This window comes from Setaria italica, chromosome VII, assembly GCF_000263155.2.
Source record: "Setaria italica strain Yugu1 chromosome VII, Setaria_italica_v2.0, whole genome shotgun sequence".
Taxonomy (NCBI): Eukaryota; Viridiplantae; Streptophyta; class Magnoliopsida; order Poales; family Poaceae; genus Setaria; species Setaria italica.
The window spans coordinates 19,044,880-19,069,021 of record NC_028456.1 but is presented as its reverse complement, the minus strand read 5'-3'; the positions used below and the strand labels follow the sequence as shown (position 1 = coordinate 19,069,021).

The following is a 24,142-nucleotide window of genomic DNA, read 5'->3' as shown; positions in this document are numbered from 1 at the left end:
TTTCAGTGCAGAACCACGCAGTGCCTCCAAAGTGGTCTACCACTATGGTTGCTGCTATAAGAAAAAAATGCACTATAAAGGAGGATAAAGATTATCGTATCCATTTCATGCTTACCTACAATCATATAAGATCAAACAGTACGCTAGTGGCTTGGTGGCATAAAAGTTATTTAGGGGGTGTTTGACAGCACTCAACTCTACAAAAAACTGCTCCACTTCACCAATTTCACAAAATTTCCTGCCAAACACGTCCAGCTCCACAAACTCCAGCTCCAGAAAAAACATGAAGCCAGGGGTCAGGTTCATGTTTTTCTTGGAGTACCTCAATGGGTGCTCCAAAAACCCTAGTTTCAGACCTCCTCGTAGAGTTGGGGGGTAATTAACCACCATGTGACTGGTTACACAACGTACCGTTTCGATTCAACAAAAGAAAAAAACACCCGGCCTCATCCCGTCGCCCCCCTCCCCCTCATCCCACCGCTCCTTCCCCCACCTCCCGCGAACCCTAGCACCGCCGCCGCTCGGTTTGGGCGCTGCTAGCCCAATCTCTAGCGAAAATGGACGGCAGTGGCGACCCTCGTCCACCTAATCCAGCAATTCTTCATCATCTTCTCCAACCGGATCGATTTTGGTCTCCGCCCATGCCGTCCAAAGACTACTCGCTGCATCTTCTAGTGGCTGGAGTCCCTTAAATTCGCCGGCTCCTGCGGTCGGCCGTGCTAGCCTTGACCTCAGCACGCAACAAGAAGGGCTTGGCGGTGCCCTAGGCCATGGCAGCCTTGGCGGCCTGGCCGCCGGTTGTGGCACGTTGGGCGGGCCAAGGGGCGGCCGTGGCCGTGGTGGCCAGGGTGGCAGGCATAGTGGTCAGGGAGGCGGCCTTGGCCCCCTTGGCACCGACCTTGGCAGCTAGGCCAGCGGCCAGGATCTGGACGGGCTTGGCTTCCAGCCTAGCGACTAGGATCTGGCTGGCCTTGGCAGCCAGGCCAGCGCGGCCAGGATGTGGCTGCTTGTGCTACACAAGGCAAAGGCAAGAAGAAGGCAGGAAAAAAATGCTTGTGCTACACAAGGCAAAGGCAAGAAGAAGGCAGGAAAAAAAATTGCTCAAGACAGAGTAATGCATTTTCTCACTATCATGCAGTAGGTTTATGGTTCATTCATGATGCATTTGTTTGTTGAAATAATTAGATTAGGTAACATGAGTTAGAGAAACAATAGTGCAAATACTTGAAAGATGTTACAGTCATATCTTGGTCAGGGTGATTCAATTGAATGGAATGATGCAAACACGACGCTCATATGTTCATTCTTTGCCAAACAAGTTAAGCAAGGGAACAGGACGAACACCCATTTTGACTCAGTAGGCTATGATGAGGTCAAGGATGAATTTTTCAACTTCACAGCAATTCGTTTAACCAAGCGGCAAATGGAGAACAAGTGAGATAAGTTGAAACCCGATTTAGCAGCTTGGAAGCAATTAATAAGGAGGCAAACAGGAACGGGATGAGACAGAGGTAGAGATGTGATTGATATGGATGATGAGTGGTGGAAGAAGGCAAAGGTGGTGAGTCCTGAGACTATTTTATTTCTGTTCTTCAATAGTTTGATATCATTTAATTATTTTACTAACAATGGTTTCCTTCTTTATGAATTTCAGGATATTCCAAGATGCAGCAAGTTTAGGAAAAAACCATCGCAAAATGAGGAGGACTTGAAAATTATGTTTGGTGACATCACTAATGATCAATCAGATCATTGGAATCCTATGAGTTCTAACCCCATCATACCACCATCTTAAGAGGATGTTGACAATGCTTATGTGAATAAGGTTCATGATGTTTCTGATGATTGTGACAATGATGCTGGTGGTGGGGATGAAACATATGAGCCCCAAGAGATTTCTCCTTCTCCTACCATCCTCTTGGCAAACAAAAGAAACTCACCATTAAAGAAACCAAGAATAGGTACAACACTAGTTATTCAAAAGCAAGTAACCAAGATAGTTGATGAGGTATGGACTAGAATCTTATGAGCACATATGAGATGCTTGCTATGTTACTGTACACAGGTGCTGGAAATGAGTCTAATAGGTGATCTCAAAATAGATTCAAGCATTCAGGGAAACCATTAGCAGGAAATTTGATGAGGTTCTTAATGCTTTGATGGCTATGGCAAAAGATTTCATTAGACCCAAAAATCGCAACTTCCCCATTGTCCATAAAAGGATAAGAGATGACAGATGTGCATATCCACACTTCAAAGATTGCATTGGCGCACTTGATGGCAGTCATATTCGTGTCACTTTCTCACCTGAGGAGCAAGTGAGATATATTGGAAAAACTAGGATAGCCACTCAAAATGTTCTAGCAGCAGTATGTGACTTTGACATGAGTTTCACTTATGTTTCCACGGGGCAGCCTGGAGCTATGCATGACACAAGTGTGCTGTACAATGCACTCAGAGTGGATGAAGAATTTTTCCCACATCCTCCACAAGGTAACATGTGTTTAATTTGAACATACGTATGTATTTAACAAGTAATACGTATGTGTTTAACAAGTAGTATTAATCCATAACTCATATTATTTTTAATAGAATATAGGCAAATACTATGTTGTGGATGCAAGATATCCTAATCGTCCTGGCTACCTCGCTCCTTACAAGGGTGAAAGGTACCATATAACGGAATGGCATAGAGGTACGGAACCTAAGAATCCTATGAAAAGGTTCAATCTGTTCACTCATCTATCTACAATGCGATTGAGCGATCTTTTGGATTATTAAAAATGAAGTGGCAAATTCTTGATAAGATGCCACCATATCTCATATACAAGCAAAAGATGATTATTGTGGCCACCATGATCCTTCACAATTTCATTCGTGAACATGGATATGAAGATGAAGACTTTGCTCGGTTTGATCGTGATCCTAATTTTGTTCCTACAATACCAGAAAAATATAACAAATATGCAGTTTCACAAGCGGCGTCGGATGGGTCAACTTCTGCACTCAACGCCCCAAATATGGATGTCTTTCGTGATGAGCTAGCCACCTTACTTTCTCTTGCTTGGAACTAGTTTGTAATGGCATTGTTGATTTTGTACCTTATTTGTTGGGACCTTTCATTCGGTGGAACATTATTTGGTTGGACATTTTAGTCATTGGAACATTATTCAATGGAATATCTTATTTTATATCTTGCCATGCTAAATTTTGGACTTGTTTTATTTTTTCCTGAAGTGAACAGTACTCGAGCACTATAGCATACTGTATCAGCGGGAAAAATAATAAAAAAATACTTCAAATTGCTTAAAGCACAACCAACCATCCACCATGGGCAAAATAGACCATTCCCACCAAGTTCTCATGTTTCTGGAGCTGGAGCACTACAATCTGCCAAACACGTACAACAACTTCATGTTTTTCTAGAGTTGGTGGAGTGAAGCTGGGAAAGTGTGGAGCTGGTGGAGTGGAGCTGATTTTTCTGGAGTGGAGTGCTGCTAAACATCCCCTTAATCTTGCTACCATCCGGATTCGAATTGCAAATTCTCGGCTAGAGACTATATAGTCAACAGGATAGTGTACTTCATTCAAACCATTCCTTTTTTTTTCAAAATTGGCAGGCTCGTACATTTACTCTTACCCCTTATGAATTCATGCACATATATTTTTCATCTATGTAAAATCAGCTAGAGACTAGCTAGAGTGCTTGTTATGTGTGGTTTGTGTCTTTTATTTATGCACGCAAATTATCAACCATAAGCTATAGTTTTTCCCCCTCTAGAAGTCCCACACTCATTGACCATTAACCTAACGTTGGCTTTGCATCGCGGAGTTTCAAACCTAGCTTCTGCCTTTCCCGTACCCAATGTATATATAGGTGGGAGAAGATTTGATTACATAGGTGTCTTATATTGAGGTGGATGTCATGTAAGTCCTAGATAATATTCTTGTGGAGTCCATGCAGAGGCCTTTAGGCATCAAAACACCCGAAGCTGACCTGCTCTGATCGGCCTAGCGTATGAGCTTCCGTTGGATCAGGACCCAATAAAACCCAATCTTTTTTTACTGCCCTCTTCCATCCTCCATAAGTCCATACCTGAGAGTGGATCTTTTCAACAATAGTATTTTTATTATGGCATATTTAATTTCTGTAGTTTAATAATATGCAAAAGTTAGTCCTCAAGCAGCACATAGTATATAATTATGGTCAAAATTGCCACTACAACAGGTAGTAAAGTGTGTGCATAGTGTGAGCACCGACCACTAAAAAAAATTGAGCATTCGTCCAACATGTTAGCACTGGACGGCTTTTGGTCCGGTACTAACGCGCCGTATTAGTACCGAGCCTAAATTTTCTCGGTCCTCGAAGGCTTTTTAGTACCGGGTCAAAACACCAACCGGTACTAAATGTCAAACTTTAGTACCAGTTGGTGTTATGACCCTGTACTAAAAGGCCTAGACCATTTAGTACCGGGCAATAACACCAGTATCTCATGGAGTACCATTTAGTACCGGTTGGTCTAATTGACCAATACTAAATGGTACTCCACGGGGTACTTCAAAAGGAAAGCATATCTAATACCATCACATGTGCTGTGTAGGTGAGATAGTAGGGAAGGCTCATGCGAGGCTTAAGGTCGTGGGTTTGAATCCCACGGATCGCGCATGCACATATTATGTGTGTGCGGGAGCCTCCCAGCTGTTCGTTAAATTTTTCTTTATTTTTTATTTTTAGGTGTAAAGCCGGTCGTGTTACCAACCGGTACTAAATGACGCATTTAGTACTGGGTATTTTGGCTGGTACTAAATGGTATGAGTGGTACAGAACTGGACTCTTCCTCATCAAGTGGATACTAGTATATTTATCTTTGTCAAATATGGTATAGATACCAACGCTTACATAATGCTAACATACAATTAGATCTGTAGCGTGGCACAATTGAATAACATTTAAATCAAGCACGAATCTTGAAGCCATTCAGGAGGCAATGCTACTAAAAGTTAGTGTCGTAGTCCCGCTTGTCATTGTATTCCCGAGAGATAGATGACCTTATCGTTTGCTGTTTTATCTTTCGTTGCCTTTTATTTTGATTTTGGAGGGGATGCTATTTATTTCTTGCAAGTAGGAGTATGTACGCCACAGTGCATTGGTGCACATGTTGAGTCTCTGCAGTGCTGGATTCCGCCACTACTAGAACAACAAGTCAAGTCTTTGGAGTCTAGCGCTATTGCCAATTTGCCATCGACCATCGTACTGCCTTCTTTACCCGGTGAATTACTGATCCTGACCAAGATAGTGGCCATCGTACTACCTTTACCCGGTGAATTACTGGTCCTGACCAAGACCAACCATTGTCTGGTCTCTGGTCATCGCATCGTTACAGTGGCCGGCCATCTGACAACCGCTCATCTATGATCACATATGCCTTTAACGACATGGTTTGGGGATCACGAGGTGGCCTGTACTATATCACTGTAACGCGCTTGCACAGGGAAATGTGGACGATAGTGCACTGTCAACTTACCAACATGCGACTCGTTGTAACGCCTAATTAACACAGTAACATTGTCTCGCTACGCTGACGTGTGACTATATTGTCGGCTGGAATATATGATCGAGGTCAGTTCTGTTGTATATATGAAGAGAGCTAAGATATTCGTCTTCACCTTCTTTTGTGTAAATAAAAACAAACAGTTTTCTGCCTTGAGAAGCTGCATGTCCTTGGTCAGTTGGGATCGCATACGTACAGAATGGAATTTGAATATTACTATTTACCACATTTTAATTTGAATTTGGAAACGAATATGAATATTATCAGATGTGAATACAAAATGAATGGTTAAACTGCCGGAGGTGAAGCTGGCGCAGTGCGAATCGAAGAGGGCGGCACATGGGAGCATGGAACTGCAACATCATGAGGAGGAAGACGATGCACGTCGGAAGGAGACGATACATTCTCGGGCTGATGCATTTACGAGATCCTTGTGAGGATGTGCTGTTTTTCTTCTTTTCTTTTGCTTTAGTTTTTGGAGGATGCTGTTTTCTTTCTTGCAAGTAGGGAGTATATCATACTTTGTTTGGCTACACTCTTCCTACCCTTCTTTTTGAGCGCACGTCGCGTGCTGCACTTGCTCCGCTTCCGTCACTCGCATATTTCCATCCACAAATGCAATGCCACGCCAACCAGGATAATCTTGTTCTCTCTTCCATCTCTGCGTGTCACAACTGTGAACTCGCAAAGAAAAACATCAGCAGATCCGTCCCATACGCACGAGCAGCGTCATTGCCCGGTTTGAATAGGTGAATCAACCACTCAAACTCCGAGGCAAGAAACCAAAACCCGCCAGCGCGTTTAAACAAACACTACACGTCGTCCTCCCCCGCGCGCCACGCCCCTGGCGCGCCACCCCTACCCGTCCGCGTCACCGGCCACCCGTCGCCGCCGTCCCGCACGCCCCGCGCGCCGCCTATATATACTCGCACCGATCACCCCCATCTCCGGAAGCAATTAATTCCGCAAACGCACAAGTCAACAAACGTGCAGCTAGCTGAGCGCGATCGTGCTGGGTGTCGTGACGTGTGCGTGCAGTGGCTAAAGCTAGTAGCAATCGCATCTTACCAGTAGGTAGTAGCTAGCCGGCCGGCGACGATGGGTGCGCCGGCGTTCGTCGTGGCCGCCGCGGCGGCGGTTCTCCTGTGCGGCGCCTTGGCGCGCGCGCAGGACATGGACAAGGAGTGGGCGCGGCCGCCGTACCGCGGGTTCTTCGGCGCCCCCGGGTCGATGCTGCCGCAGTCGGACGTGGACCTGCTGGAGTTCCCACTGAACCTCGAGTACCTGGAGACGGAGTTCTTCTGCTGGTCCGCGCTCGGGTACGGCCTGGACGCCATCGACGCCAACCTCACCGGCGGTGGACCGCCCTCCATCGGCGGCCAGTCCGCCAGCCTCACCCCCTTCATCCGCGACATCGCCACCCAGTTCTGCTACCAGGAAGTCGGGCACCTCAGGTAATTCTCCTGAATCTCTCATGTGACAGTAACAATCCGAGAAGTAGCAATCTCTCATGTGCATGAATTGGTGAACGAAGGGCGATCAAGCAGACGGTGAGGGGCTTCCCGCGGCCGCTGCTGGACATCAGCGCGGCCAACTTCGGCAAGGTGATCGAGCAGGCGCTGAACGCGACGCTGGACCCGCCCTTCAACCCCTACGAGAACAGCGTCAACTTCCTCATCGCCTCCTACATCATCCCCTACGTCGGCCTCACCGGCTACGTCGGCGCCAACCCCAAGCTCTTCACCCCTCAGGCCAGGAAGGTAATAAGCGTGTGCACCTCGCGCATGACCGCTCTACTCGCCACCTGCCCATCTCTCTCTCCATGCTTAATCCATGTTCTCATGCCCGGCTGACATGTTGGTGAACATGTATGTATGGATATGCAGCTGCTGGCGGGGCTCCTGGGGGTGGAGTCGGCGCAGGACGCGGTGATCCGGACGCTGCTGTACGAGCGCGGGATGACGCAGGTGTCGAGCTACGGCGTCGGGGTGGCGGAGGTCACGGCGCACATCTCGGACCTGCGGAACGATCTGGGGCGGAGGGGCGTCAAGGACGAGGGGCTGGTGGTGGCGCCCGGGCAGGGGCCCGAGGGGCTCACCGTCGGGAACGTCATCGCCGGCGACCACCTCTCGCTCGCCTACGACCGCACGCCGGAGGAGATCCTCGGCATCGTGTACGGCACCGGCAACCCAGCCCAGCACGGCGGCTTCTTCCCGCAGGGCGCCGACGGCCGCATCGCCAGGGGGTTGCTCGGCGTGTAGCGCACGGGCGAGCGTGGCGTGACAGGGGCCAACAAGGGGTGGTGCACATGTTAATTTGTGTGTGAAAGTGGAGCCCGCAAGCTGTAGACTATACATGTGTGTTGGCATCATGTAGGTGACGTGTTGTGTGACCTTGCGAAGCGTGGGTAAGCTGGGATATGCATGTGTATGGAAATAACCTGAATAAAGGGATGCGCTGTATAATTATGCGCAAAGGCGACACATGTGTTTGATGGGTCGCAACTTTTTCTTTTATCCATCAATGCAAAACTCGAACGATTTGATGCACTGGAGTGTATTGATGGGCCGAAACACACCAGTGACGACAACAAAATTATCATGTTTTTAGTCTTGCAATTTCCTTTTCTACTAGAATCGTGCCCGTGCGTTACTACGGGCAATTCAATCATCAATAATTGTTAATTAAAATTTGCAATCTTTAATTACCACAAAATAGTTGCATATTTTCTTTTGGGCATCAAACTTGTACATTACTAAACAAAATGACGCAGGTGGAGGGGAGGGGAGAGACGGGACCAAACCTTAGGTGCCCCCCCCCCTTCTTTTTGGCATGCACTGTTGCTACGAGCTGAAAAAATTTAATGTGATAAAAGTAGAACAAAAGCATAATTTTGTTTACCATTACAAGATTATTCATGATGGATACATTTGTGCATTAGCACTTTTACTCAATAATGGAATATGTATAGCTCATTTGAAAATATATAGTTAACACCCTCGTTACTTCACAAGTATAGTTTCCACGAAACTGACTATTAATTACATTGTTCATTTTATCGTTAGCTATAGCATCATCAAATATGTAATTTTTCACTCTTGGTGTATGAAAGAAACTACTTTCCTCAACTATAGTGTAACTTGCAGAATCTTGGCACATGAAACAAGCTAACTCTATAGGTCTCGATGAAGAGTCCACCATGGTCTGACTGATACGTATTCCTGCACAATCATGACTGATACGTATTCCTGCACAATCAAGATAATTATGAGGTAGCATCTATTATTAGGTAAACTATACCTGCTAATACAACATCTTCTTGTGATTATACCACCTTACAAGGTTAACTGAAAACTAAATCTACTGTAATCTAGCATATTCTGATCAAGTCCAAATGTCTAATATGGCATGCCAAAGGAATCCATCAATTTTCACGCAAATTTGCACCAAATAAATAAAGACCAAAGGGTTTCGAGGTTTTAGAGACCTCACCTCAGCCAGAAGCATCAGATCATATATGCTGCTTTCAAGCAATCTACTTCAAATATTGCACCAAATATTGCACCGCCTAATCTGAAAAGTGCTTTTAGAAATGATAGTGGTTACCTCTGAAGTGTTACTGCTTTCAACTATCATTATCATCCTCGATTCTTGATGTATTGTAGTACCCTTGGAACCACTTGCTTGTCATATACTATGTCACTTATCTTTGCTCTATGTCTGCAAGTAGGAAGTACTATTTACTCCAAGTCAATAACACTGCATACATTTCATGCTCAAATTAGAACTATCCATTTAATATGTTGAACCTTGCTGCCTTTGAAAAAGTCTATGCATATATAATTTTTGCCCAGAAATGTCAAAATCAGGTACATAGGAACAGAAAATTCCTTCATCCTTGAAATCCATAAGCAAGTAGATCAAATAATGTAACATATATATGAACCCCTTGAAGGTAGCAATCCATCATGGAAATAAAAGAAACTGAATATAGGAATTGGATGAACAACAGTGCATGGGAACCAACAGATCCAACATGCAGAGCAGATTAAACTCAACCACTTCTGGACAACAATTTACATACCTTTCGATGATGTTATCTTGACCATCAATGGTTGGCACCATATCCATCACGAGTCTTATCTGATTTTTTTGCTTGTTAGGGGGGCCAACTATGTTAAATTTTTAAAATTTATTTGAATTTCAAAATTTCAGTGGAAAAATTGGTGTCATAGGGGGGTCTGGCCCCTGCCCCCCTGTCTACGCCTGCAGGTTGCGGCGGCGTTCCCTCTGTCCAAGTCGTGGTGTCTTCCCCCGACAAAACCTAGTCGTAGGTTCTCCAAATTGAACAGCTTGTAGATGTTCTGATTCTGCTCTACTTAAAGGGATTTTGTATAATCACGCGCAAAGGCAACATATGTGTTTGATGGGTCGCAACTTTCTTTTATCTATTGTCCAGACCTGAGCAAAATAGGCTTGGCTCAACACTCATTTAGGGTCGGGCGTGGCGCTGGTTTTCGCGGCCTGGAAAAATAGGCTTAAAAATGATGAGCGGACTGGCCCGAGTCCGAGCCTGGTCTGAATTGGGTCCAATTTTGTTGGCTCAGTAGAGTTAATGGGCGGACACAAATATTTTGGGATCAAAAGAAATCTGGCTTTTTGCCAACCTGGCCCGGCTCGAGGTTTGCTCAAGTCTAGTATTGTCTGATGAAAATTACATATCATTTCTGATCGCTTCCAATTCTACTTAAACATAAAATTTGGTATTTTTAATCGTTTTTATCTCTACATTTGCTCCTTCCCCCTCCTCTTCTTGGTTGTTAAGTCCACATAAATTACAACCTTTTGTAGTTGGCCCCGTACAATGATGCGTGGTCCTCCTGCACATTTGAGAAAAAAAAATCTTTACATTTGCATTTTCTCGTACAGTAGTTGATTTAGAAAATATGATAAATTCTCGACCGACGTATCCGGCAATGTAATTTCGTTTCGAATCATTTTCTACTGTTTTCGTGCTAAAATGTGTAGATGAAATGCCACTAGTGCTAAAATGTGTTAGATGAGCGTTTCGTTCCCAAAAAATCTCGCTCCCCTTCCCCCACCACGCTGCCGTTCCCTTCGAGGTGCCGCGCCGTGCCGCCGTCCCCCGCAACCAGATCTACTCTCCACGCCGCGCCGCCTTCCCTCTCATCACCTCCTCGATCGACCTCGGTTTCTCCGCGAGCAAACCGCAAAAATGGCGGCGGCACTTCGGCGTCCAAGGATCAGGACGGCGTCGCGGTGCACGGCGGAGACGGCGCACGCCACGCACAGGTTCGAGGTCGACGGGTTCAGTCTGCACATGGGTCTCGGCGCCGGCCGCTTCATCCGGTCCGCCGCCTTCACCGTCGGCGGCTTCGACTGGTGCGTCCGCTTCTACCCCGATGGACTCCACAGAGCGGATACCGGAGACTCGTTCTGTGTCTGTCTGGAGCTTCTGAGCGAGAAAGCCGAGGTGAGGGTGCTCTATCACCTCAGATTGGTGCACCACAACGGAGCACCGTGGCCAGCCTTCTGGCGGAACAAACCGACGCTGTTTACCACCATGGAGGCGAGTAAGAACCGTGGCTTGGACATATTCAAGTTCATTGGCACGAGCGATAGGGAAGCCTCTGGGCACATACACAATGACCGCCTCGTGATCGAGTGCGACGTCACTGTTATCAAGGAACCACAGGTATCCGAGGTGGCGGCGATCTCTGAGGATTTGGTGGTGCCTCCTTCAGACTTGTCGGTCAACTTTGGAAAATTGTTGGAGTCAGAGGAGGGAGCAGATGTGAAATTCATTGTTCAAGGGGAGATTTTCCCTGCACACAAGGTTATTGTCGCGACACGATCACCAGTCTTCAAGGCGGAGCTCTACGGGCCTGTAGGGGAGGGAAACAGGGAGTGCATAACAATTGAAGACATGCTGGCTCCTGTTTTCAAGGCATTGCTTCACTTCATCTACACAGACTCATTGCCCGCAATGGAGGATCTTGGCAGCGATGACAAGGAAATGATGAAACACCTGCTTGTGGCTGCAGATAGATATGCCATGGAGAGGCTCAAGCTGATTTGTGAGGGAATTCTTTGCGTAAGTCTTGATGTTGAAACTGTTGCAATCATCCTATGTCTAGCAGACCAGCATAACTGCAGAAAGCTCAAAGATGCTTGCATTGAGTATATCAACTCTTCAGATAGAATAAATGAGGTGGTGGCAAGCCAAGGGTATCTGCACCTGAAAAGGGCATGCCCTTCTGTCCTTGTGGATATGTGGGAGGAGGAGAAAGTGACCAAATCTCAAAAAATTTAGTATCCGCATCGTTGATTTAACTTTTTTAAGTAGTTACTAGGTTAGTTTGCGCATAGCAACTAGAGATGAGATGCCTTATCCTTTAGTTTGCAGAAGATATTTTGGCTAATAGTAGTTCATATGAAATGTACCTCTGTGCTAGCTCAGTTGTATTATCTTAAGATCTTTTTATGTGCTGAGTTAACAATGTATTACTTCTATAACTTTTGTGTTGTGCGTTCAAACCGCCAAGTCATCAGTTAGTCGAACAATATCTTGTGAAATTGTGATGAATTATTGCCCAATAGTGCAAATTGTTGGGCAACATAGCCATTCAGTGTGAAACTATTATGTTTTTCATACTGCTAATTGTACGGTACTTAAAGTGAGCACATTTTTTTTATTACAGTATCATAATCTTCCTTGTATTGTTGTTTAAATATGAATCCTTTACCAGATGTTTTGAAATCTTTGGTATGAACTTTTGGGAAAACTCTTGGGGAGAATTGTGTAGTTTCTGCAACCATTTTGTCCAGTGCGCTAAGATAATGCTTCAATTCTTGCCCTCCTGTCCGCACACTACCTGCAAGCTTCAACGAGCAAGAGAGCTGAACTAGTTCTGCTGTTTACAAAGAAATATTCTATTGTATCTAATTGGTAACCCACATTTTATTAAAATGCTTAGTTCTTCATTTTGAAAAGGATATATGTGGTGCAGACTTTACTACTAACTACATAATGCTGTGGAGGCAACTTTTTTTTATCTAGTCTCCTGATTCATGTTTTGTTTTCAATTGGACCCTCTGGATGGTTGGGAAGGCCCTGGATTTCAATTGCAGAGCGTCCAGGATGTCAAAACAGTAACCATTCAAGTTATTTTACGACTTGAAGGTCACAAGCTGTGGATATATATGCCTGTAGAACTTAATATGCTGTAAGTTTTCTATCCCACTGTCACAGTGATGGTTAAGGGAAGATGAGGGCTAGGTGTTTATATGCTTTGAAGTAATGTTCATAAAGTGATCAGTTCTGAATATATCAGTACATCTTGTGCCCAGCTCACATATTTCTACAATGCCTGACTGAAGTAGTTTCAAAATATCAGTCAAGACTGTAGTTTCCAGATAATATTGGACAGTTCATGGTTATTGTATAAAAGAAGACATGTCTAGGTTTTTGTATAATATTGGAAATGGCAGCCAGTTTCTCCAGGTTGTGTTCTGCCATTTCCAATCGGTGTCAAATCTGCATGATCAATCCATGCCAAATTTGTCATAGTGCTAACTCTATGTGACTCTGAATGAGAGCATATTTTCGCAACATCATCAAGATTTCATCACATCTTTTGTTTCAATAGGAATACCTATAACAGATGTTTCTTCTTTTACTTGTACGCATGTCGAAGCTTAAACCTGTATTCACCTTTTTGGAGGCAGAACTATGCAGTTTCACAACCATTTTGTACAGTGTTCCACATGGTTCCATTGACTTGATTTGCGGTATGTCAGAACTTGAGTTCTTGATCTCTTCTCTGCATCATCCTACCTTCAGGCTTGAGTGGACCTAGAAGTCTATAACCCACATGTTCTCAGATGCTTGGTTCTTCATTTAATGAAAAAAATATATACTTGGCCTCTGTTTGCTTCTTCTTTATACTAAGAAGACTTCTTTTCCAGTATGATCCAAGTTTTGTATCTACACTGGGCACTTTGCAAGTCTGCATGTTTGGGACAATTTCAAAATATGTGGATGAGAAAGCAAACAAGTATTTCAAATGTAGTACCCTCATCATTGGTTAACTTTGAAATGGTCTTCTTAAGATCTTAGGAGACTAGTAGGTTATCTGAAATGTATACGTATGCAAAGACTGCCCATGTAGAATATAAATATATGCTACCTCACTTGTATTCTCTGCGATTGTTAATGTGCTGACTGAGAAAAGGTATCACTGTTATATATTTGTTTTAGCTTGTCATTCGCAATCCAGTGCGTCTTCAGCTGGCCTAACATTAATCAAAATATGCTAAATCCATTGTGAACTGTGATGAATCATTGGCAAATAGCACTGAGATCCTCGTGTCACCTTTGTTCAATTTGGATATCTTTACGTCATGCGTATGCAGTATATGTTTCCCCTCATGTTTGTGGCTGTCGGCTTGTTGCAATGAATAGTGAGAAATCTAGATGCTGATACGATTTGATATATAATTTGTTTCCGAGGTGATTTGAACTGAATATAAGACAAAATCGTTTTTCTCATGCCCAAGGTGGCATTGCACACAGATTTCCACATGGCCCGGATTGGTGTATTTTTCCAAATTATAATGGTGCTTCTGGACTCCTGGGCTGATGTATTTCGAAGACAAGCAAGAAGGCTGGGTCTTCACTCTTCCGTCAGTATGCTTCCTGTTTCTTCCTGTTGTGTTGAGCTATTTTCATGCAGGAGTTTGCTACGGAAATGGTAACGCCGTAACACAGCGTTCTTGTTGCCGAGGGGCCTTTTCCTTCCTGATCTTTGATCGGTTTTAGAATTTCAACCATGTTCTCTTTACTCCTGCTTTAGTAATAGGGCAGATGCAGAACTGTATTGCGGCGAATCAGCATTCGGTGCTGTCAATTGCTTATTTATCGTATGGTTTTCTTTGAAGCTTGCCTGTACCAGTGCGCCTTCTGCTCCTGTTATGAGCCTTGAGACCTGAATAGTAGTATCTGATGAACAGAGCGTAGAGGCCCTATCGTACATTTTTTTGTTGTTTCTGATTATCCGAGGCACATCATTTCCCTAGGTGACGTTATTATTATGTTCATGTTTTCCATTTTCGTCCTATGCTCTTTCTGTTTAATACACGACCGAGGGCTTGTTTGGATGCAGGGTGCACCTATCACATCGGATGTTTGATATTAATTAGAAGTATTAAACATAGGCTAATTACAAAACTAATTGCACAGATGGAGTCTAATTCGTGAGATGAATCTATTAAGCCTAATTAATCCATGATTTGATAATGTGGTACTACAGTAACCATTTGCTAATAATGGATTAATTAGATTTAATAGATTCATCTCGCAAATTAGACTTCGTGCAATTAGTTTTGTAATTAGCTCATATTTAGTTTTTCTAATTAGCATCAAATGTCCGATGTGACCAGGTAGTATCCAAACACTCCGACGTGAAGCAGCTCAGAATCCCGACAATGATAATGCGCTATAAAGTGAGAGCACAGTTCTGTCACATTCGGCACATCATTCGAGGATTTTTTTTTTCTCTCTTTGAATTTCAAAGCCTGCGTCAGCGTTACAACCGTGCAATCAGAAACCTACCTTTTTTTTTCTTCTGTTCATTCCTAACAACAGTACGCGATAAGTTAAACAATGCTCAAAACCAGTACGTCCTCAACCACTCGGAAGTCCAGAGATTAGAGGTGCAACCTATCTCTGACCTGATCTGCCGAGCAATGAGATGTACATTTGCACACATATCGATCAGTCAACCTACCCTTGAAGATCTTTAGGTTTGCATTATGCGAGTAATCAACCCCTCTAACTTCGTGAAGTATCCTCCAGTTCAGGTTGACTTCGTTTATTTTTAGGGCATCCTTATCCATCAGATGCGTGCACCTATTGCGGGCTTGCCGGGAGACAAGGCTCACCAATGCAAAGACCTCACTTGGAATATAGGGGGAAAAAAATCGCCTCACTCCTACGAAATGAATTTCCCCTCCCTTTCATTTTCAACCTTCGCGATATTCTTGCCAAGATACCGCACTACTCTAGTCTCTAGTGTCTCCACGTAGAAACTCTCTTCCCAAAGCTCTTGCTACTCCTTTTATGCATGCTGATGCCTTGTGCACGACAGTGCTGGAGATTAGATCGATCGGATCCATGGTCACGGCGGCCCGTTGCTTTCGTTCATTCCCTGCCAAGATCGATGCCTTTCCCAAGATCGGAATATCTGTACCAGAAGGCCGCAGTTGTCACGGCACGATACGTCCGAAAACGATTATAGATGAACAAAGAGGATCACTTTCCTTTAACCTGCTCGATAACACGGCTATAGCATTGTAACGTGACTGTCAAGAAGACAGACAAATTAAATGGCGTTCTCTGCAAGAGAGGGGCGGCGGCGGCTTCGGCAGGGATTCAGACCGAGACCGGAGAGCGAGAGAGATGCGCATGTCGACATGGATGAGGGCGAGGGCACGGGCGATTCGTCTTGCTTTGCTGGCGCTCCGGGGGATGATGATTGGTAAGGCTGAGACCGGACCGGGGCCAATAATGCAGGCAAGGCCGGCGGCCGGTGCGGAGGAGATAGGGTTCGGTCGCGGTGGGGTTGGGTGTTGACACACACTGCCATCGTGGTGGTGGCCTTTGGACGAAAAGGCAGCATCACCAAAAAGGAATGGACACTGCTCACCATCAGTGGTCGGAAGGGGAAGGATGGTGGACGGCTTCAAAAGGAAGAGAGCCGGCCATTTCGTGATCTCTGGTGTTCCTGGACACAGTGATTCCCCGACTCAGCCTTCGATTCACGAATCGTCCGTCCCGACCGACGTGCTGCCGATGTGGCGCAGCATGCACTGCGTATAGCAGTCTGCTCTTTTTTTTTTCAGAAAAAGCACGGTGCAGAAAAAATAATATAATATACCACCGGTACACACGTCGTCACCTGACAGTCATGTGTGTTGCACTATGATTATCAGTTAACATCACTAGCTGTAGTTTTATGCGTGTGTGCTGGTGGGGGTGCTTTGATTAGGTATGGGGTATTGGCCACTGTTCTTTCCCGTGCCTTGTCCGTCTCTTGATCGGTGGCGATACTCGCGTGTCGTCGTACTGTCATGGCGGCACATGAAGATGCCGTATCGATCGGCATTTCCGCACGATCTATTCGTCCCGGACAACGGACACCGCGGCTTGTCTGGTTGTCGTGGGGATCCATCGCGAGGCGGGGAGAGCTTGGGCGCCGCGCACCACGCGCGAGGGGAGTGCGACGCGGGACGCCACTGGGAACTGGCTACCGCCTGGCGGCGCGGGCGTGCGCTCCCTGGCCGTATACGTACGCGCGCGAGCGCAATTCCTTCCCTGCCCGCTCGCCGTCTCGTGTTCCCCAATAGACCAACCAATACCCACCTGCCGGCGCGCCACGCCGTGCACCTGAAGGGATGGGGATGGAGTCCGTGGGCGACGGGGCGTCGTCGAGCCTACTAGACGTCTAGACCGGAGCCATCTCACAACCGTGGGCGCGCGCCCATTAAAAAAATGGATCAGGATAGACCAGCAGCAACGGCGGCAGATCCATTCTATTCTAGAACCGTCTGCGTGCGCCGGTGCGCGGGATCGCGTGAGATTTTGTTCCGTTCCCGGCGCCTCCAACCCCGAGGCCGGCGGCAGGCAAATCGCCAAACCCGTTGGCGTGCTTGCTCGCAACCGACGCGATCCGCCTGGCCATCCATCCAGCCAGCTGCGCAACCCGCCAAGCCCATCGTTTCCCGCCACCTCAAAGAAACCGCCGCCAAAAGAAAATCACCCACCGGATTGACCGTTTTGCCACGGCGCGCCCGGGGCCGTGCCGTGCCGGGACGAGGGCTAATCCATTGGCGCCTCGCTTTGCTTGCGGGATTAGTTTCAAAACCAGTGGAACCCGTGGTAACGTACAGTACCTGCCGAGATGGTGGGTGGGTCCGGGGAGCCAGTGGGCGGGGGCGCGGGAGAGGAATCCTGGGCAGGGCAGCGGCCGATCCTGCCCTCGGGCAGGCGAACCCTGTATAAAGCGAGGGGTACTCGCGGGGGGGAACGCAGTTTGCCGCGCTCGGCACCTCGCCTCCCTCCTCTGCTTCGATTCCTGCCTGTCCGCAGTTTATTTCTCTTGTTCCGGGTAAGCTCCTAGTCCTACGAAGCCTTCCTTCTCCTGTTCTTCTACTCCTACCTAGGAGAATTCCATCCTTCTTTTTATGATCTTTTATTCTAGTATGTTACGTCTTACGTGCTACTTGTGGAGTTCGATAAAAGTTTAGCACTAACCTGAAACGGATCGCCACCAACTAGGCTCGTTGAGTTGTTGGCGAACTGTTGTAGGTGTAGGCAAAGCAGATTGATCAGATGAAGTGTTTGGCTTAACTTAGTTTTTATCCACCAACGAAGATCCTGCGTACTGTCAGTTTTTAAGAGATCCCTTTGTGTTTAATCTGCCATCCTAATGCGTCAATGATTGGCTATGCAGGGGCAGGAAAGAGGCAGGAAAGCTCATGGCGTCCAACTACGTGGACACCGCTGCGGAGGAAGGCAGGTTCCACGGCCACTACCACCACCACAGCACCACGCCCACCGGCGCGGCCGCGGCGTCGCCGAAGCACATGCGGAGGAGCTGGTCGTCCGCCTCCTCCGCCCACGGCCACGGCCACGCGCCCAAGTGCGTCTGCGCCCCGGCCACACACGCTGGGTCGTTCAAGTGCCGCCTCCACCGCAGCAGCTCCCACGGCCACGGCCACCCGGCGTCCCCTCCCTCCCCGGCCGCCACCACCTCCGCCGCGCCTCCGCCGGCCGTGCCACCGTCGTCCTCCCGCACCGTCGCGGCGCAGTGACGGCACCCGTCTCTCTGAAATGTGAAATCTGAACCGAGAACCACCGCCGGCAGCAAGAGGAGGAGAGAAGGGAGGAAGGAAAAAGAACATAGTCTCTGTTATGTGACAGAAGAAAGGGAGCTTATTTGTTCCTCCCTTCATCTTGATGCCATCGGCAAAAAATTCTCGTTTCCTTTTTCTTATTTTCCCCTCGGCTTCTTGCTGGGATGGATGGATCCATCTCCCTCGAATGGCCCCTCGTCAGAGGAAAATCCCCTGCTCTTTCTGCTACGCATCCCGCTCGCCTGCTTCAGTCCACCCTCTCCACTGAAATGGAACAAGTCCGATTGGTAGAGTATGTGTGATGGCCTTCTTGTGTGTAATTACCATTTCAGTTAAATCCACGCTTTGTTGCAAGGGCTGTGATTAGTTACTGTTGCTGCTGGCGATGCTTTTAACATGTCCGGGAGATCTTGGAAGCGCATCGATCACTGTTGCTACAAATGGGCCTGTCAGTCACATTAGCTTAGTAGATTGATATCCAGATCTCTCTGAGGGTGGAAGGCATCGATCACATTAGCTTAGGGGGTGTTTGCTAAACTCTAGGATCACATCGGATGTTCGGATACTAATCAGAGGATTAAACATGAGCTAATTACAAAACTATTACAAAACTAATTGTACAGATGGAGTTTAATTCGCAAGATAGGATCACATCGGATGTTCGGATCAGGAGGATTAAATATGAGCTTAGTAGATTGATATCCAGATCTCTCTGATGGTGGAAGGTATCGATCACATTAGGGGGTGTTTGATACGATGCGCTAAACTTTAGTAGGGTCATATCGGATGTTCGGATGCTAATTCGGAGGACTAAACATGAGCTAATTACAAAACTAATTGCACAGATGAAGTCTAATTCGCGAGACGAATCTATTAACACTAATTAATCTATCGTTAGCAAATGGTTACTGTAGCATCACATTGTCAAATCATGGACTAATTAGTCTTAATAGATTCGTCTCACGAATTAGACTCCATTTGTGCAATTAGTTTTGTAACTAGACTATATTTAATACTTCTAATTAGTATCAAACATCTGATTGACAGCCCAAAATGCTATAAAGATTATGTGTTAGTTCAGTTCATCTCACCTAAAATTCTTCTATGTCACTGTCAGTCAAGTTCTGTTTGGATGTGGATTGGTTATCCCGTGATTCTTTAGTGGCTCGTGTGATGCTTGTGCACAGCACTCTGACGAAGCCTGCGTGGATCAATCCGTCCCCGTAGTGTTTGGATTCTTTGTTCGGGCTAAAATTTATGTCACATTGAATATCCGGATACTAATTAGAAATACTAAATATGAGCTAATTATAAAACTAATTACACGAATGGAGGCTAATTCACGAGACGAATCTATTAAGCCTAATTAATCAATCATTAGCATATATTTACTGTAGCATCATATTGTCAAATCATAGACTAATTAGACTTAATAAATTCATCTCGCAAATTAACCTCTATCTGTGCAATTAGTTTTGTAATTAATCTATATTTAATACTTCTAATTTTCGATGTGATGGAAATTTTAGAAAGGATTAAAAAACCCAAACACTCCTTGTTTGACAGCTCCCCGACCTCAATGCCTCGTCCTCCATCGTATTAGCTGCATCAGTCTGATGGTAACACGCATGCACCAATAGCTGAACAACAACAATACAACCAAGGCTATTGCGATGTTGATCTGCTGCACCAGCACAGAAGTTGGTTGGCAGGAGAGAGGAGACGGTTGGCATGTCAAGATCCGTAGCTAATCAGTAATCAAGGTACTATTAGCCCTATCTTGCTTTAAGCAGCATGCAGGTCCTACTGTACCATGGCATCATAGAATGCATTGTTTGTGTCAGCTGGATGGTATGTTGTTGGTTGGGTGCTGGTCCTGTGTTCGGTCTCTGGTAGCTGCTAAACAGAAGCATGTGCCAATGCAAGTGCTGCTTCAACTTCGGACCGATTTCGTTCAGATTTAGGAAAGATATATATAAGCTGAAGAAAGTCCTGTTCAGTTCACCGAATGATGGAGAGATCGTTTCGGTGAAGTGTTACAGACTTTCAAGAACAATGGGTACGCACCAGAGCTTCAGTAGCACCACTTCATACGAAGGCTTCAGACTTTCAGACGAGATCAGTTTAGACCCGTGTCTTGCAAGTTTCTACGTTCTTCCTGTGTTCAGGTTTCAGAGGTTTTGACAGAGCAAAGGCATGTAAAACCAAAGATGCATTGCAGAAGTGATAGAGAATGATCATCATCTACGTGGTACTTCTGTGGCCTCCAGAAAGAGGGATACAGCATACAGGAGGATCAGCGATGCTTTCAGTTTCTTCTGCTCGGCCTAGACTGGTTACGAACAGGTTAACTGTGCATTGTTACAGTGCCTTCTTTTGGTCGGACCAAGGCAAACCTTTCTGCTTGGGGCAGGATAGCGCCAGCATTTACCAAAGAAAGGACACACTCGCATGGTACAGAGTGTTCCAGATTGATAGCTGCATGCTGATGCTTTAGCAAAAGTAGCAAGTAACACAAGTTTGGTGGCTGCCCTGTCGGTGCGTTTATCGTTATCTTCCACATGAAATCGATCAGTTATTTTGTGGTGCTCCTGTCTTAAATGAATAGCAGTGCTCCTAATCCTTTTAAAAAAAAATTGGTTGTGGTGCTCGTGGTCTGAACTGAAAATAGCAGCATTCGCATGCTTTTGTTAGGTGTTTCATGATGTGGGACATATCTGATCAGCGATCTGTGAGGAACCTCCAAGTTACACCCATTTATTAAATAAGAATAACTCCTTAAGATATATCATGAGCATTGTTCAGGATTTCTACACACCTCACAAGCACAACAATATAACATTATCACCATATAGCAATCCATACATAAAAAGGTTCAAGTTCACATACATAACAAGTTCATGGAGTTTGCAGCAGAAAGTTCTATCATCGTGCTCATACGATACAACACAAAATAAGAAGGTTAACACTATATGTTGATAGTGCATTTCCTATAGCCATGACCATCACTTCCTACCTGCTCTTCCGTCCGCGGGAAAGAAGTACCCAAAGACAGCCTTCGGCTGCGGCTCACCTGCAACTACTTAATGGTGGCGCCGTGAGTACAAAAAGTTACTCAGTAGGTCTTATCCAACTATGGATATATACTTACCCGACTCTCAAGGAGGATGCATTTGGTTAAGTAGCAAGGAATAGTTTTGGAAATTAAATTTGCATAAAAGCATCTACATTTGATAAAGTTATAATAAGCAAAAGACATGGTATTCTATGATCTCTAAGTCAAGCATAAAGTAATTCCAATAAGTAAATGTGATCATAAATATAAGCTCAATCTTCCATGAACTCCATTCAGTAACTCTACAATGAAAGCAGAGCTTGCTCAATGACCGAGAGCACGGCTATTGCAATAGATTATAACCCTGCAGGGGTGTACAACTTTTCCCACACGAGACGCGAGACCAACGACCATACCCCTGGCCGAGGATAAGTGTTAATTCATGCCCCAACCGTTCACATACCCACACCCGACTATGAACGAACAGCCAGAAGTGGATAGGTGCACCAGACACGACCGATCACACCTCATCCCACTCCGTGCTGAATCCAGTCAAGGCAAGGTGCAACTTATGTTACTTGACTTACCGTTCCCATATTAAGCATGTGGTTTGTAGGAAAAAGTACTCAAGAACTCGGCAACAAAGTCCCGGTCCTTAATCAACTCAAACAAGTCTAACTCAAGTGAGTTCCAATCTCAACATGACCCTACCATACTTGTTTAAGTTCGGTTCATCTTTAATAGTTGTTCAAATTTTACTTCATTCATGGCTACTCAAGTATTAATTAAACAAGCAACCTGTAACTTGCGAGTGATGGTGATCTTACCACCTCTCGACTTCTACCGAAGCTAAACATGTATAAGCAATTAATTTCGTAACACCTATACAAACATACTTTCCTAGAAGAGTTATTCTAATTCGAGGATGGATAATGCATCCAGTAGGAGCTAAGCAACATATACATAATAGTAACTTATTCACATACAAGACACATATACATCATTGATCCAAAATAGGGTTAAAAATGATGCTTAGGTGTCTGCCTTGGTTCTCAAAGGAAGCGTCGTCAGTGACAGGCTCCGGCTCAGGATCACCCTCCTCTCGCTTCGGCGTTTCGATCTCTACACGAGTGCAATGATACTTGATAAATAAATATGTCATGAATGATTGCAAATGATATGAGAATGACATGTTTAATCATGATTTGACATTGCTATAATATCATATAAATGTTTAGTTATAGCATATATATAAGTAGGTGATACAAGTGCAAAATTAGAGGTGTTGGAACGTGAGTGGCGGACCGTCCGGTTTGAACGGCGGACTGTTGGGCGGACCGTCCACCGGTTAAGTGCGGACCGTTTTGGTAAAACTAGACAGAATGGATGGTTTTTTGAAAATGAATGGTGGACCGTCCTCGGGTGAGGGGCGGACCGTCCACAGTTCAAAATCAGCACAGGTTGAAAAGATGTGCAGAGACTCGGTTGGCAGTGCGGTTGAATGGCGGACCGTTCGGCCACCAAGGGCGGATCGTTGGCAGTACGAAAAGTTCCCGGGAGGTGGAAATGAAAGGTTCTATTGGTTTTTGTGTGCAATTGGCGGACCGTCCGCGGGTGTCAAGCAGACCATCCGCACCGCTGTCGTGGTTCGCTGACGGCGACTCCGACGTCAGTTTGGGGTGCGGTTTGTTTCTGTAGGTTCCTGTGAGTGTCTAGAGTTCATCTAGGAAGATATATTGGACATGCATTAAGGATTCAAAACTCTAGGTCAACAATAGTGATTTGGCTCTAAAGGGTTCCATGGATTCAAAATCTAGGGTAATAGGGAACGGATCGGGGATGGAGATGGCTCACTGGTGATGGTTATAACTTTGGTGAGGTGCTGAAGGTTGGTGTAGGGTGGCGTTGGGGAAGCTTGAGGTCATCCTTGACTTGAACCTTGAGGGAGGTCTTGGGGATGAAGGAAGAAGAGCTTGGGGAAGCTCCAAGCTCCAAGCCCAAGGGAGAAAATGAAGTAGAGGTGGTGCAGCACGTCGGCGTCGAGCTCCGGCGGTCCTCCGGCGAAGCTCCGGTGAGGTTGAGGGGCTTCAATGGTGGAGGGACCTAGGAAGCTCCTCCATAGTTTGGGGTGGAAGAGAGAGTGTGTGGGGGTGAATGAAAGGAAGAGAGAGAGCTGGGAGATGCTCAGGTCGGGCTGAGGGGTGCGACTGACGTGTGGGGTCCGCGGGGGCGACGCGGCACCAAAGTTCTGTGCCTGCGACGCTCACCGGGATGTGCTAGCGGACCGTCCGCGAGTGAGGGACGGATTGTCCGCGAGTGATGTGGCAAAGGAGTTGATCGGGATCGTGCATGACCGTTGATCAATGTGCTGACGTGTAACGGTGGACCGTCCGGCCTAAGGGGCGGACTGTCCGCAGGTAAAAAATGAACTCCCACCATTAAGTAATTTTTAATTATTAACAAACTTTGATTAATGCTTAATGATGCTCATGATGACATGCTTAGCTTAATCATGTTTAGAGCTGTTACACGATCCTAACTAAGCCACGATCAGACGAGCTGCTGGGGTATCCGCAGAGTAGTTGCCCTGGAGTTAGAA

At 45.9% G+C, this 24,142-nt stretch overlaps 3 protein-coding genes across 3 annotated transcripts; all 3 read left to right on the top strand.

Moving 5' to 3' along the window:
• The first annotated feature begins 6,497 nt into the window (after positions 1 to 6,497).
• Positions 6,498 to 8,070, top strand: LOC101776546 (desiccation-related protein PCC13-62). Its single transcript, XM_004975453.2, has 3 exons — positions 6,498 to 7,006; positions 7,087 to 7,312; positions 7,439 to 8,070. Exons 1-3 carry the CDS (start codon positions 6,651 to 6,653, stop codon positions 7,811 to 7,813), a joined length of 957 nt encoding a protein of 318 aa, XP_004975510.1. The 5' UTR covers positions 6,498 to 6,650; the 3' UTR covers positions 7,814 to 8,070.
• A 2,533-nt stretch (positions 8,071 to 10,603) lies between these two features.
• LOC101776141 (BTB/POZ and MATH domain-containing protein 1) lies at positions 10,604 to 12,225 on the top strand. The gene has a single exon (XM_004975452.3). The coding sequence runs from the start codon at positions 10,612 to 10,614 to the stop codon at positions 11,884 to 11,886; it is 1,275 nt and encodes a 424-aa protein (XP_004975509.2). The 5' UTR covers positions 10,604 to 10,611; the 3' UTR covers positions 11,887 to 12,225.
• A 5,361-nt stretch (positions 12,226 to 17,586) lies between these two features.
• On the top strand, positions 17,587 to 18,842 carry LOC101775742. Its single transcript, XM_004975451.4, has 2 exons — positions 17,587 to 17,740; positions 18,086 to 18,842. The coding sequence occupies exon 2, from the start codon at positions 18,111 to 18,113 to the stop codon at positions 18,444 to 18,446; it is 336 nt and encodes a 111-aa protein (XP_004975508.1). The 5' UTR covers positions 17,587 to 17,740; positions 18,086 to 18,110; the 3' UTR covers positions 18,447 to 18,842.
• The last annotated feature ends 5,300 nt before the right edge of the window (positions 18,843 to 24,142 follow it).

What these genes read in the sequence shown, in the direction of transcription:
- LOC101775742 (XM_004975451.4), top strand. Translation starts at nt 18,111, where the DNA reads ATGGCGTCCAACTACGTGGACACCGCTGCGGAGGAAGGCAGGTTCCAC.
- LOC101776546 (XM_004975453.2), top strand. Translation starts at nt 6,651, where the DNA reads ATGGGTGCGCCGGCGTTCGTCGTGGCCGCCGCGGCGGCGGTTCTCCTG. An exon ending in CAGGAAGTCGGGCACCTCAG is followed by an intron (nt 7,007 to 7,086) that starts GTAATTCTCCTG and finishes TGGTGAACGAAG; the next exon opens with GGCGATCAAGCAGACGGTGA. An exon ending in TCACCCCTCAGGCCAGGAAG is followed by an intron (nt 7,313 to 7,438) that starts GTAATAAGCGTG and finishes ATGGATATGCAG; the next exon opens with CTGCTGGCGGGGCTCCTGGG.
- LOC101776141 (XM_004975452.3), top strand. Translation starts at nt 10,612, where the DNA reads ATGAGCGTTTCGTTCCCAAAAAATCTCGCTCCCCTTCCCCCACCACGC.